Source organism: Musa acuminata, chromosome BXJ3-3 (assembly GCF_036884655.1).
Source record: "Musa acuminata AAA Group cultivar baxijiao chromosome BXJ3-3, Cavendish_Baxijiao_AAA, whole genome shotgun sequence".
Lineage (NCBI taxonomy): Eukaryota > Viridiplantae > Streptophyta > Magnoliopsida > Zingiberales > Musaceae > Musa > Musa acuminata.
In genome coordinates, this window is record NC_088351.1 from 7,470,869 (window position 1) to 7,486,967 (window position 16,099).

Consider the following 16,099-nt stretch of genomic DNA (forward strand, 5'->3'; position numbering starts at 1 on the left):
TCTAGAACAAGCAACTCTCTGGGATCCAAGTTGTCATTTCTTGGCAATGATGCATATGGTGCAAGTAATATATAGATCCTAGTAGGGTTTCTGTTTTCCTTGCAGTGCAGACATGCATTGGACCTGTTGAGCTTTTGGTCTCTATCAAACCTAACATTCATTTGCATGGCTTTTCAAGTTGCTAAATTTAATGAACACATTTTGAAAGTCAACTCTGTTTTCTGCAGTTGCATTTAAGCATTCAAATGATAATTGTGGATGACCAAGAAGCAAGAAGAACTACACCTGCCATCGGTGAGTTTCGTGATTTGAATAAGTAAAATCTTGATTCTCTTTCTTTTCAGTTTTTGCAAATGGTAGCTGCGTTTTAAACATCAGTACAAAACAAAACCTAGATTGCTACTATTTCCTGTTTACATCGATTCATTGACATGATTGACAAAGGTGATGAATACATGACAACTGACAGGTGAACATTCTTCACTTCCAAGAAATAACAGTTGCAGGAAAATCAACTCTGCCCATGCTCAATTTCATTTGGATCCTGTCAGTACGAAACCAAGAAAAACCAAGTAAACAAGAAAAAAACAACAGCACAGTAAAAGAAAAACAAGATTCAAAGCTGGTAGTGGAAAAAGAATTGGTGCTGTAATTGTCAAGCTCATTGGAGTACAAGTAGCTATATTATTATTTACATGGGTGAGACTTATGGATCATAAACATACTGCCATCTGAAAGAATTATATGTATATATACATATACTTCAAACCACTACAGCAGTGGCAATACATCATTTGACCTGATCTTTTTTACACGATTCTGGAAGAAAAAACAGTTGACGGAGTCCGAGAACATCCTTCCGAAGAAATACCTTCTGTCGCTGTCATTTAAAGCATCACTAGATCCTTGTGGCAGAAGGTGAGGATTGAATGGGACATTAGAGAATATATGATCCAAATGAGTTGGCATTAATGACATAAAGTCTCTCCATTGTTAACCCATTGCGCAAAGCTATCAGAAAATTCGCTTGCAGTGTTGGCTGTTTCAATGGTGTTGTAAGGCAGTTTTATGTCGATTTTTTCTCCCTGCAACAACCAAAAAAAAAAATCAGATTATGTGCCCTCTGGACAGTGTTATAAGGAAATAGTATCTCGACTTTCTTTTGTCCCTGCAGTGAAAGCAAACATTAGGTAATTGACTTGAAACAGAAGGTTAAGAAATTTTTATCTCTTACAGTAATGAGCTTCTAATATGAAATCAAAACTTATGATTTCATATAGCTTGATCCTAAAAGATGAATAAAATAGTGACACCATTTAACTCCAAAATGCCATTTGGGTGCAATTGGTATTTCAGTTAGATACATGAAAGTATCAATCGACAATTAAACTGAGAATTGAATTATCACACACATACATCTAACACAACAAGTACAACGAAACGATGATGTTAATTAAGATTATAAAATACAATAATACATATCGAAAAATAATTTGAGCTTCAATTCCAATCTGAAAGACAATAAAATACGAAACTGAAAAACCACATCATTATTCCACGAAATTTAGATACCCTCAATCGAAGAATCATGTGTTTTGGACGTTGTTGACTTCTGCATGAGATGTTCAATTATGAAGGATATCAACTGCATGAAGCAAGTAGCAAATCTGTTATTTGTTAAAAAAAATATCACACTAAAATTAATCACATAAAATTTTTGTTCAGAGACCAATCGTGTTCGTTTTTTTAACTTTCCAAGTGTCGATCAAGATTATTTTTTAAATTCTCAAATTCCATGGCATTCATTTGATCTAACATATGTATGTGCCATTTCGAATATGCATTCTTTTGTAGTGAATGCAGTAATGTGTTAGCAATGTGTTTACCGAAGGCGTATCTGCCTCAACTCTGTCACTGTGGCTATGTCCGGTTTGTTCTTATGCCTTGTATTTTTCATGTTTGCTGGGTCTAATTAAAGACCCAAGTTTTCACACAACTCAATTAATTAGGGTTTCTTTCACAGTTAACCAAATAATCATACGAGCAGCCCTTCCTGATCGGTCATTTTTCAATCAATCAAATCTGGATTCTGGATTAAGAAGAACACACCAAAGAAACTGATTCTAAGTCATTTCACAAGAACGGAATCTTGTACCTTTATGATAAACCGATTTTCTATGAGAAGTGTGGCTGCTTCATTAGTTCTGCCATTGGTGACATGTTTAGAAGGATGATTCTTGACTGCAGAGTTCAGTATTATGGACCTAAAAACACATAACAAAAATATCAAGATCACAGAAAGTTTATTTGCATCCTAAGGAAAAATAGGTTGTGCAGAGACTAAAGCTTAGAAACAATATTTTGTCGGATGAATTGCATTGTTTAGCACACAAACAGACACATGAATGTATTAGAACCTTAAATCATGGTCCTAATCAGCTTATCAGGTTCTACATTGAACAAGCGGAGTCCATGATTACTTTTAGATATTTAAAATCCATGTTTCTGCCTAGGCTCGATATTGTGCCCATGATTACTTTTCCTTCATGAGGTTTCTTATCCTTTTCTTCTATGTTTTAACTTTTTCTTTTCTTGAAACATTCTTACCCCAACCACAAAGAGCATTGCTGTCTTTAGTAGTACATCTTTTTATGAGTTAAAATTGCATTAGGCTATTTAACGAAGCAATTATCTCCTGACATCATAGTTTGATAATCAATCAACTGTAGCTCTTTTTTCTTTTGTCAACTAATGCTTGGTTTCAAAAATATTATAATTTGCTTCCATCATTTAGGTTTCAGTTGGCAATTGTTCAGATTCTTGAGAATGGACTGTCTATAGTGGCTAGATGGTCAATATAAAAGTCAAGGAATTTTGCTGCCTTAATGTTCAAAATAATTAAAATATGCTTTGGCACAAAGGTATTTTTGTTACAAGGAATATACCACAAAAAACATGCTGTCCAGCAAAACAAAGATGTTATGCAATCTAGGAATGAACCATTTAGGAAAACTACTAGCAGAAGAAACATCTCAACCTGCAACAAGGAGACAGAGGTAGGTATTACCTGTCATTTATTTCTCCCTCAAAAGAGTTACCAGAAGATAAAAGTGAATCAAGGCCCAGAAAATTTGACTGCCAATCTTTATACAAGTAACTATATGCACTATCTGCAAAAAGCTGCCCATGAGACATCATGGAATTGTGCCTACAACGATAGCCAAAAATAAGTATAGTTAGTATGGTGATGCAAATATTAACAATTCTCTTCCCCATACATCTCAAAGGGCTAATGCAAGGCAAGCTTGAATTCCAAATAAATAGATATGGCCACCAACCCCATTTCCTAACGAGATCATAGATATGAGCACACTAAACTCTCAGATCAATGAATCCACCAGCAAATAGTTACTAGAATGAATTTTAGGTAGAATGTAGTTTGCCATTTTGAATATGTTGTTATTAGATACAACAAAACAGAAAAAACTAATTCCAAGGGAATCACATCAATTTTGACTATGCACACAATCAGAAATAAACTTAAAATGAGTAGCTAACCTGTGATGTGATACATCTGCATCACACTTGGAAATTTCTGTTGTTAAACTTGAATCAGATAAACACTCGGCCTGCTCGTGATGTTCTCTTTCAGATAATGTTGAGCATGAGAGGTCTTTTTGGCCAAAACCACAGCTGGATAGAGGAGTACAGCTTTCATGGAGTATATTTCCATCTGATAGTGATCTTCTGATAAATGTCCTGTATAAACACCAATATTTAACATGATAAAAGATAGCTGCAGCATATAGCAGATACAAAGATCAGGAGAACCATATATATCATTGGGATATCAACCGAAAAAATCATCAATTAAACAAACTTGTCTGATTCTTCTATCCCTCTGTTGTCATACCTACTAAACTTAAAAGTCATGGAGCATATAGGAACAGAGTATGGAGAGAGGAAAAGAGATCAAACATATTTCAAAAGTACTAAAAGTGGAATGCAATCCATGATCTGATATAACACGTCAATAGGAACATGCAGCAAGGGCAAGTAAAATGTATAACGAGCATGCCTTCGGAAACAAAATCATATAATTAGTTAGAAGTCATGAAGTTTGAGAAAGCTAATTGCTAGTGTGATATTTCTTCCCGTTGCAACAATACATATATACAACACAGAAGGATAGCTGAAATAAAGTCTCGATGATGATGATTTGATTGAGGAAACCAAATACAGTACAGCCCATTATAACCAGATAAGTAGATGGAATTATGAAGATGGAAGTCTTAACTCAGTGAAGGTAAACAACCACATTCCAGTATAATGCACAAAATATGTCTAATAATACCTCGAATTTTCATCAGTAAAAGCATGGCCATTTTTCCCAAAACCATAATGCTGAAGTGAATTAAGCTCCCAAATCGCTGGTTCACCAAGTTGAGGTTGAAAGTGTCCCAGAAATCTGCATGTCATAACCGCAATAAGTTGGCATCTCTAGGCAGAACATTATACACTATTGTATTTTGCACAAAAATGGAGATCCTTTTGTACATAAATGTGAGATATAAAAAATTTCAATGGAAAAACTTATACATACAGATCTATTGCAGCCTGTTTTTCGACATCCATATAGGCATTGCTATAATATCTTTGAAGTGTTCTGAAGAACTCTTGAGATTGGGTTGCTGCTTTCCATTGACCTCTTCTTTCAGAGAAAATCTACCAAGTATTACAAATATGAACTATTAAACGTAAACCAGGAACTGCACATTATCGACAGTTAAAATAGCAAACAGGTTAGATTAACAAAATATAAACTTTCTACAGGCAACTTCTAGTGGTATTAGTTTACGACATGTGCATCGAAAGAAATTTCTTGTACAACTGTCCAAATATATATATATATATATATATATATATATATATATATATATACAAAAATTTAGAACCGTAATGGTTATATATCAGTTATGATATTGCAACTTCTTAACTAAAATCAAACTTCAAAAGGATCCGAACAGTAGTTGATTAGTTCCTTGTGATTCTTCCATCCAAAAGAGGAATAACTGGTAATGGAAATGTCTGTCAATTTAAGATAAAATGTTCCTTATCATGCATGACAAAAGGTCAAGAAGATTCAATACAAGAAAACATAAGATAAGATGTAGGTAACTGCAACCATTATTATGATTCCCGAGAGGCCCAAGTTAATATTACTTCTAAGGCTCAAATCCTTGTTAATTTAACCAATAATAAAACAGGATATAACTATTTGTAAGTAATGAATTCAAATGAAATTATTAGAAAATGAATTGGATGCAAAAAAGGATATCCTACAAAAATATTGCAGTTAACATGATGCTTCAACTTTCGAGGAACTAGAATTAATAACTAGGTGACATCAGGGAAAACGTACCTTTTTATGAGCAGCAGAACCACCATACTGCAGAGAAAGTGTGTCGCCCATTGTCTCATAATATGTCATCAAGTCATCAGCCAAGGATGCATCTAGATGAATACTTGGTAAACTAGATAAATTCAGTGCATGAAGTTGATGCCCAAGTGCAGCTAAACCATAGGCATACTGAGCAACATTTGTGCGATCTAGGCAATCTATGCAATTTGTTCGCAGAACACCTGTCTGATACCTAAGAGATTTAACTGAGCAATGTCCACCATTGCTAACTTGAACCTGTGCTGTTTCCAATCCAGATATATCAGAATCCATATTATCTTCTTGGGTTCCATCTTCAAACTTATCAATGTCATCTGTACCAGTGGTGTTGCCGCCACTACTGCTACAATGATTATTACACAAACAGTCACCAACATCATCCATCCTAAACATAAAAAAGGCAATTTATATGATGAATTCAAAGGTCATTTATATCAATATAAATGAAAGTAGACATAATGGCCCAAATCCCAATATGATAAAAGCAAATAATTTTAGTCAAAGTCCATGCCATTTTGCTTGGTTTAAAACCACAACCAATGTTTTCAAATAATGAACAATTAGTCAATAATATAACAATAATTCTTAAAATGTCATATATTAGAAAAAACAGATTCATCCCTTTGCATATATATGTGGAACATAAACTTAACATGCAAATCTAATACCATACAAACAGATGCAGTTCTGAGATATAATTCATGACATTAGATGAAGTTCTATGACAATTTTCCAACAAGAAACAATTACTTACATCAATGCCTACATTTGGGCCAAATTATGTTGAATAGAGCTTGCAATAAACTCATCCCTTTGTATAGATGGCGTGGAACATAAATCTAAACAGCAAGTCTAATTTCATCTATATAAATGCAATTTTGAGATATAATTCATGATGCTAAATTTTTTTATGATTAATCTCCAATGCAAAAGCAACCAATCATCTCAATGTCTAAATTTGAGCCAAGCAGTGTTGCATAGAGCTTGTAATAGATGGCTAGCATATGCTTAGTTATCATATACTATAAGAAAATTATCACAAACCGTAGTCATTTATAAGAGGGTCTCATAACCATCCTCCCATTTCTAATGTAGAACAAAACAATCTTCCTCAATTAATGTCCTTGTCGTAGCCCAAGACCCATTTTTATAGAATAAAGTACATGTAAGGTTTTCCAACATAATTCCTTATCATACCCAAAAACTAGTCAACTCTGATACCAATTATCACAACATTACCCGATGTAACTTGATGATCACGAATGACGTGACTCAAATTGCTTCAAACCTAGGTTTACGTTACTAGACTCATCTAACCCCCTATACCTTTGTAACCATCCTTGACTTTCAATATAGGACCAAATCAAGGTGTCACATAGATCATGGTACTTAACTTTAAAACATCATGTACATCTATATCTACCACAATACTTGGAAATGATCAAACAAGATTTAGACCAGTGTCTGTTATACCGAATCGTACCGCCCGGTATGGGTGGTACGTATCGGTCCGACAGGCCAGCGGTACGGACCGCCCGGTACCGGTCCACACTGTAGCAGTGCTACAGTGCTCGGTACACCGTACCGGTACCGAGCCCAGGTCGAAATACTGGTACGGTACGGTATTGCGAACCTTGATTTAGACAGAAGTAACAAAAAATCAACTTCATGCAAAACTATAAAGTATGAGCACCAAATATGATACAACAAAAATATAAGTACAATTATATGGTGAAACCCGAAAACATAAGATGCAGAATAATGAAGCCAAAAGATTAAATGATCAAAGAAAATTTATATTTGTTCATCGCATACATCAATTACATTACATGATAAATCTTCCTAGAGGCAATATATTGAAAAACACAACTTGAACTTTTATTCTAACATTGGGTATGTTGGCAAGATGTATTTTCACAAGCAGGTTTCTTGCTTTTGAATGACTATATTTGGTTATTCAAAGGCTTGATAGGTTTGTTGGGCAAATACACTGTCAAAAAGAATGCAAAAAAACAAGACCAAAATGAAAAGAAAATGGTGAGAACAATTAAAGCTAGAGAATTCACTAAATAATAACACAAAAGTGAGAGATGTTAACTAAATCTAAATATTGGTCAGATATCAGATATATCCATAATCTTTGGTATAATAAGGAGGTAGAGTTACAAAAATTTAAAATGTCACAAGTCCTTTTCTTACAGTCGAAAAAACATGTAAATTTTGTTGCTTCTAGTACATATTTGTATTGACATAGACAAACTTACATAAAATTAACAAAAGGCAGATGCTTTATCTACGGAGTCTATTTGAGCAGAATAAGTGGAATACTTACACAAAATTGGGCCACCTTAAGTCACCTTCATGCCTTGGTGCTGGTGTCGTTTCACAATAAAAGAAGCCCGTTAACTTTAAAGTACGTGATGCCACTTTTCCCAACAATGTAAGCACATTTTTAGCTTTCCTGTAATAAAATATCTTATCAGATTTATATGATTTAGCAATTATTTCTTTCCAAATAATATGCAACTATGGATCACACAAATAAATATCAAAAGAAACCAGTTACCTTCGAGAATGCTTATGAAGGTCCCAATGTAAGTACTTTAGATGACTTTCTTCTGACAGATTCTTATTTATAAATTCAATTGCATCGGCAAATTCTGACCGTAGAATAGATTCCCTAGGCTTCTTTTCTTCTGACTGTTAAACAAACAACGATAAAAAAGGGTGACAAGAGTGCAGTGGTCATCAGATGACTCTAAAAATGTGAAAGTAATAACAGAATTGGACCACATGTGCTTTATGCATGAGAAGAAACTAAAAAGTCTTATAAGACATACCTTAATCAAGTTTAAAATAATAATAGGGTTTCGGTATCTGTTTGCAAGATTCTCAAAATGAAGTCGGGTAGCTTCATAATCTTTATCTTTCTTCACTGTGAAAGGGGAAAACAGTAAGATAATTGCTTATAGGAACATGTTGTTGATTTTCAAAACTTACAGATAATATCTGGCTTCAGATTAAGTTTTGAGGTTTCCTGAGACCAAAAAAGAGGTATGGAACCCCTATTCTGAACTACAGAACTAAGACATGTCGGAGTTCCTCCAGGAATGTCTTTAAAGACGATCTGCTCTGTCTCAACATCATTTGCCACGCTACCATTTCCATTAACACCACGCTTCAGATACCTTATCCACAGGAACGAAAGTGTTGTCAAGAATCAAAGATGAAGCAAGAATAAAGCTCAATGACAAGCAAAAAAAAAAGCAATTTTCCTGAATTATATTGCAATGAAAACTAGCTACTCTTCACTACTTGGACTTAACAAATCCAGTCCGTTGAGAAACATGAAATATAAATGTTATAATGAAAGAGTATAACAACCTGGTCCCAGCAAAATGTCGTGAACGCCTAGCAATGAGAGTCAACCAAAAATCTTTTCCACAAATTGAAAGTTTCACCTGAGTTAAAGAAACCACAGCAATTATTTGTTGATTCTTTGATAAAAATAGAAAAACATAACGTGAAACCCAAATGTAATCAGGAATGAGAAGGTAGTAAAATTTCATGCACCAATATAACGTTTAATTATCATATTCTTGTTATTTGACATTTACAATAATTGTACTTTCTCAAGATAGGTTGCATAAGTAGCAATTTTGTATATTGAAATGCAAAAACTATATTGAGTTTGTGGTCATCTTAAAGAAATAAGCACACCAACATCAAGTAAAATGAAAGGTTCAAATAAGATGTATTTGTAATTAATATGAGCGTCTGAGCACTTTCCTTCTATCTCTGCTCTATCATTCAAAAAATTTTCTATATCTTACAGAAACATGGCAAGGAAACTGAAGATATAAATTTGCTCACAGGTTGTAATGAATTTGACTTTTCAACCTTCAGATTTTTGTGTTTTGTCTTCTTGACCTTAATGGCACCTTTTCTCACTGAATAGAACGCAACATTTACTCACTGGCACCTGAATGAAGTCTCAGAAAATTCTACTGTTTCACTAGAAAACAAACAATTCTACTTCAAATTTGTGCCTTATTCTACATTTTGGTGGTCAAAATGCATTTATAAGTTAAGGTAAATCCTTCAATTCTATTAACATAAAACAATCAAAAGCATCCTCAAAAATCTTAATTTATCACAAACCATAATCATTTAAAATAAACCAAATATGGCTTAGTAAAATTTCCATCATGAGTTATTAGTTCATCTGAAAATACTGATCAATCGAGATTCCTAATATTATTCATTTATGATGTTTTTCACCAGTTGTTGATGGGATAACATAGAAAAGAAAGAATTAAAAGGTTAAAATATCTTCTTATACATCCAAAACTGACTGAATTGAATTTTACCTGCTTAAAGAAACCATATACTAAGTCAACTGTCCATAGAGTATTCTTGAGACGTTGATGAACCTCACGGGTCAAGAACTCATTCCAAATGAACATAGTCTCATATATCATGTGCCCGCTTTGACTCTCACAAACATTCTTTTGTAAGCTTTGCATAATGTGGTATGAGTAGCTAAAGAAGAAATCTTTCGTAAGATCCACCATGCCGAAGAGCTTCTTGTATCTGTCAGCAAATGTTTTTTTAGTTCTGATAATACTCTACAGAAATCCTAAAGAAAAAAAATTGTTCTACACGAGGATCAAGAATGTATAATACACTGCATCATACGAAATTTTAACTAGAAAATAATAAATAAACATTATTCCATTATGTAAAATTTCAAAAATGCATGAAACTTAGATATATTAAATCCCAAAAAACAATAAGTTGATAATACATAGAGAATCTTCTACTACAGTGAACTACAATGGAGAGTTATTAATTACATATGACTTACTCTCATAACTAAAAGCAATCAAATTTTAATGTCTTTTTCAAGTAAATGGACAAGGGTATGGTTTCTGAAAATTATGAGTAACAATGTAAAATTTGGAAATTTCCAATTTGCATATAATTCCAAATTAAAAGCAAAACATCCGAATTATCATTGTAAGTACCAAATAAATCTGATGTTACAAAACATTTTCATCCACAAACACAAAGTCTACAAGCTTTACAAATAATGAAAATTATGGTGGAGTGACATACCTGTACTCCATCTTAGCATTAGCCATATCACATTGGACATTACAATTTGGAACTGCAATGATTTCACTCTTAGTCACAGCATAAACTGCGTGACCAAATATAACACCAATTTCTTTTCTTTCGGTTATGAGCAGCATGTAGTAAGGCCCCAAGAACTTAACAAATCCTGATAAAAAAATATCCTTCACTATAATATTATTCAGAATGAAAACAACAAAATACCCAATGAATCAATAATGAATTGAGATTGCACTCACCAGCAATACCATAACAATTGGTGACAAACTTTAGTCCACCAGTCGATTTGTTTCCCTCATGTACTCGATTTAACAACTCTTTACATTCACTTTCTGAGTATGTGGTTGAGTCCTCACAGATGTTAAGTTCTGAAGATTCTGACCTATCAATCTTCAATACTCTCCATAATGCTTTACTTTGGTTCCTTCCAATCATATAAAATTTCTGCAGCATAAAGCAGCAAACAAATATTGAAGTATTTTTGTAGGATCATAAAACAATGAACAAGAAAAAAATTCTAGCATCACACATCTATATAATGGAACTCGTCATCCTTCATCTGAATGTTTGCAGGAATGGAAAAAATATATGATTAAATAAGAATACCATAGGGTGTAATTTAATCTATTATCAATCTCCCAAGAACAGATGATAGTAAATTAAACATGACATATAACCAAACATTTCCATGTAACTTAAAAAGCAGTAAGAAACATAGAACCTCTAATTTAACTAGAAATCCAAAATAAGATCACTATGGGACTAACTTATGCTGGGAGGGTAAATTGAAGGACTTCCACATTAGATGGTGACTGTTAGCAGTGTTTGAACATATGCTGAAGACCCAGAGAAAGGATAAGTAACAAAAACCAAAATATGGAAGCTAAAGCAACTAAATTCTGGAACCAACGTCAATATAAGAAAAGCAAAATGCAGTGTTGGGTCAAAATATAAGCATCATTGCATCAGTTAGTCACCACAGCAAGGAACTGATGAATAAGCTGGTAAATTTTCATTGATAAGGGGAGTTGACTTTCCTCAGATTCAACAGTAACCAAGAAATTAAAATTTCTTTATTACCGCGGACGGGCCGAGAAAAAAATCCTTACTGTTTGCATATAGATCATATGTTCCAAGAAAAAAGAATAAACCGAACAACATCAAAGAAACCAAAAGCAAAATATGCAAAGAACGTAGCAAAAAACACAAAATCGCATCTTTTGATGATTAAGCAATGGGATTAATTAAGAAAAACAAAGAAGAGACCACGAAATTATAACCAAGTCAGATTCAGAAGGAAAAGATATCTTTTTGAGTCAGCTTTTCTTACAGAATGAGTCTCGTAGAGCTCAAACATCTGGAGGTAGCAGTTGGCGTCGTTGATCCGAGCCTCCACCCCGCCCTCTGCTGCCATTCCGTCCGGATCCCGAGCTCCGGGATCGGACCACGTCACTTGGACATCCAAATCCTTCGAGATCAGGCCGTCCGCCGCCGCAGTCCCAGGTTCCCCCGCGGCTGCTTCAAATACAGCATCTTTTTCCTCTCGCCTCCCTTCTCCGCCGCCACTCACCGCTCCCCGAATCCCCCCTCTTCCATCCAATAAACCAGAGCAGGAATAAACGGAGAGAAGAGCAGACAAAACAATCAAAAACCAGAAACTTCCGATCTCGTGAAACAAAGATCGAATCTTTGAGCTTGTGAGCCGAAAAAGATGCGGCAGAGCACAAAATCACGACAAAATCGACAGATTTCGGGGCTTCGGTAATTGGAAGAAGGGAACAGAACAAGAAACAAAGGAGACCACCACACCCCCACCTCCAATTGCAAAGAGTTGGGAGGAGAAGAGCAAAATAACCGGAAAAGAACACAACGAAGACGACGAATTCCAATCACCAAACAAAGACCTCTCTCTCTCTCTCTCCTCTCTCTCTCTCTATTTCTATTATATTCATATGAAGTGTAACCAAATATGGAAGGCATTTGTTATGTTACTGTTGCGTTTTATCGTGTCCAACAACGAGTCAGGCGCAACTCGGAGCTGAATCAGTTGCCTCACCTCATGCATCATCTCATGCTCTTCTTAATGTAGCATTAAGCATTCCATAGGATGATTGGCTTGTAATGAGGAACACACTGCAAGTTTAGTGTTGGATTTGTTCTTGAAAGCTTGTGATTCCCAGTTACATGTTGCAAGAATAAGAATGTTGAGAAAGATTTAATTTATGTGATCTAAAAGAGAGAGAGAGAGAGAGAGAGAATGTTCTTCCCAAAAAAATAAATAAATAAATAAATAAATAATGTTATTTTTTATCTCTTAAAAATCATGACAATATGTTATTAATTCATATGTACACATACGACAGGGTCCAATCTTCCGTGCTCACTGAGTCGACTCGGTCGGGTTCCCGAGTTGACCACGTGAGAGCGAGGCTTTTACTACGCCTCGTCGTTGTCGTGCCCGCCTCAATCATTAGATTTGAACGAGTCACACGTTTCCTCAGCCCTCCACACAATTTTTGGTCACATTAATTAATAAGTAAGCAGCAATGGAAGGCAATTAATTATAATTTATGTGATCATTCTTTCTTGGAAACTCGAATATTCCATATATTCCTTCTCAGCAAAATTCCATGAGTAGCAAGCAATCTAATTACTACAATTACCAAACCTTGCATTATTTTTAGGCATGCATACAAATAATAATAATAAGGAAAAGAAAACACATCAATTAGTTAATCCATCTATATCGTTCAGAAAAATAATCAGCTGTTAAATACTGATCGATATCGAGCTAAATTTACTGTATTACTCCATCTATATTATTGTTGGTATTTGGATCATTGGTTTTAGATGCAAAAGAACCTAAATTTACTATGTTGGCTGATAATATAGTAGATTCCAAGCTTGTCTCCCAAAATACTGTAGAGAAGAGGAAACAGAGTATCCTTTGTTTGATTGAGTGCAAAGAAGGGCATATAATTGGCACCAATTATTGTCAACTCATTCCACCTGCAATCCTCGACAAGCACCAATTTGTAAGTCGTCATAGAATGGGTCACAGAATGGGAAATGATCAACTTAGATTCATGCACGTCTTCTTTATTTTCCTTGGAAATTATTTGATAGTGTTCTTTGGCCAGCTTTAGCATCATTTTAAAGCAAATGAAACAGGCATGATAAGGATTTGGTCTCTCGGAGGCTTACTGTATCTGACGTGAGAGCTTCTCCTCCTCGAAGAAACATTGTTGTTTGATCTGTGAAGACTATTTGTGTGTTTCATACAGCTGGGTCAATTGCAGAGAAGTCGAATGAGAGAATGTCTTGCAGAGCTGTGAAGTCCACATTTGAAGCAGGAGATGGAACAGAACTCACCATTCGGTTGGATTAATGACAGGAAGAAGCCACAATAATGACAGCCTCCTTCCTGTTCGAGTCCACCATTAAAGGAGGTCAGCATTGAGGTATGATCCAATGTCTGGAATTTGCTTCACGGATAAAAAAAACAATGTTGCAGATTAAATAGTGTCACAAGGATGATGACAAAAACACAAAATGAAGCAGATTAAATATTCCATGGTCAATGTTCATAATCAACAAAGAGAAGGGGGAGATTGATGGTGACACTCCAAATCACCCACCCCCAAGCTGTAGCAATTCCATTTCCAACGAGCACCCAAGGGAGGAAGACCAACTCATCATCTGCCTGATTTGTTGTACTAATGACGAGACCACAGATATTTCTGCATGAAAAGAAAGGGAGGAAGATGCACCCAAGGCTGTAGTCAACGTGGCTTCTTGGGATCCAAGGGTTTACAGGCCATTAATAAATGCGGGAGATGGCCGAGTGGCTTGCACTCACCTGTCGATGAAGAGCTTTATGATAGGCTGTCATCATATGTGAAGCTTTCTCCCAACCGCCTTGTGACTTATTAATGCTTTGCAGGCAGAAGCTCTTGCCGGCCTCGGTGTGGTCATCCATGTCCATCCCTGTCACCCGTCCGCTGCCACAGGCTCTGTCAAATGGAAGATCCAAATGGCAACTTTTTCCTTGGATTATTTTACTGCTGCCAACTTTTGAGGCCCCGGAGCCAATTCTGGCCATGCAACTCAGCTGGTTGGTGCCTCTGGAGGCCTGCAGATTCCTCATGTTTGGACTGGTGTTTCAATTCAGTGAAAGATATATATTTTTCTTCCATCTAAATGCTGTCTACATCCACATCGGACTGCAGCTGAAAATAAATGAAGCCTCAGTCTCTGAAAACTTTGTGTTTCAGGAACTTGATACCATTCACATCTCTCAGGCCTTTCTTTCTCATGTCTACATTTGCATGCATAGCTTTTCTCTCAAGTCTCCATAGGTGTCCAGCTCAGGTGGCTAAACCATCACATAACCATGCACCTGTCATGCCTGGATTTGTATCTCGATTTAGTGGAAAAGAAATAATTTCTACTTCACCTTTTAGCATTTCGTCTTCTGAGAAATGAAGCTTCAGTTTCTGAAAATTCACTTGTGTTTCAGGTGTTTGATGATATGATTGTAATGCAAACCCACATGTGGCTGGTGGTCGACGCAGTCGATGCGATGAGCATAGGCTTCGTCATCTGTTTCCATCACCAAGCTGTTGATGCCCTCGAAAGGAAGTAGTTGTGAGCATGTGAACGACCAGAGAAGCTCTTGGATCATTCGAGTCAATCACGCCAACACTTAATGATGAACTCTGCAACAGGGAACCGTCACATCACTGCCTCTCCATGTTTACTGCACTTGTTTGCAAGCATCTGTGACATGTGGATGCTGAAGGATTCATCATCTCAACCTCTGATTCAAAGAAAGAGAACCTCAAAAAGATTGAAACTGAGCTTTGAAAGGAAGAAATGAGTGACATTGGATATGAAAAGTGAACATTGACCACGCATCAGAAACTTGTCAGGTCAACCCACCGAGTCCGCAGACATGTCCACTGTGCTCGGAAGAACCAACCACATGATACCCAGCGCATCAGATCTTGGTGGGTATCAGAACGTGATCTTAAACAGTAGTTTCGGATGGGTTGTCTTGTTTGTCTACCGAAGAGAGAGAGAGAGATTGTTGAGAACGTGAATCCCTTGGAGCTCTGCAAGTGTTGCAGAACAGATTGTGTACTCGATCATTGAGAACATTCAACTGAGATGCATATTTCTCGGATGCTGTTCCATCATTCAACTCTTGTTCTTTTTGTTGAGAAGAAATCTGTGGCTGTTCTCGATGACATCTCTAGGAACATATATGTACGTATAAATACTTTGGCAATGGTAATGTGTATCATACATGCATTACTCGTCTAACATTGTAGACTGCAGCCATACTCCCACATGATACCTTAGTGATGATTCCTCAAAATCTTCATGGAAAACAATGGACAGGACAATTTTTGGAAAGGGAATCAGGATAATGAACCAAACAAGCTCTGAAACCCTACCCCTACCATCAACCCCACCGGCACAGTGAAAACTGCAGGCTCC

The 16,099-nt window shown here is 35.8% G+C and overlaps 1 protein-coding gene across 4 annotated transcripts; it reads right to left on the reverse strand.

Moving 5' to 3' along the window:
• Positions 1 to 629: 629 nt before the first annotated feature.
• LOC103977813 (phosphoinositide phosphatase SAC3) lies at positions 630 to 12,544 on the reverse strand. Of its 4 annotated transcripts, XM_018823521.2 has the most exons (17): positions 11,928 to 12,528; positions 10,837 to 11,041; positions 10,580 to 10,745; positions 9,832 to 10,054; positions 8,846 to 8,922; positions 8,462 to 8,649; positions 8,302 to 8,396; positions 8,028 to 8,161; positions 7,794 to 7,922; positions 5,423 to 5,846; positions 4,604 to 4,725; positions 4,355 to 4,468; positions 3,559 to 3,759; positions 3,068 to 3,208; positions 2,156 to 2,264; positions 1,573 to 1,645; positions 630 to 1,085 (listed from the first exon to the last, which is right to left on the reverse strand). In XM_018823521.2, exons 1-17 carry the CDS (start codon positions 12,009 to 12,011, stop codon positions 1,045 to 1,047), a joined length of 2,526 nt encoding a protein of 841 aa, XP_018679066.2. In that variant the 5' UTR covers positions 12,012 to 12,528; the 3' UTR covers positions 630 to 1,044. The 4 variants fall into 4 exon arrangements, with proteins under 4 accessions (XP_018679066.2, XP_009391717.2, XP_009391716.2 ...); XM_009393442.3 differs by lacking the exon at positions 1,573 to 1,645 and having other exon boundaries at positions 5,423 to 5,801; positions 11,928 to 12,544; XM_009393441.3 differs by lacking the exon at positions 1,573 to 1,645 and having other exon boundaries at positions 11,928 to 12,544.
• Between the last annotated feature and the right edge of the window lie 3,555 nt (positions 12,545 to 16,099).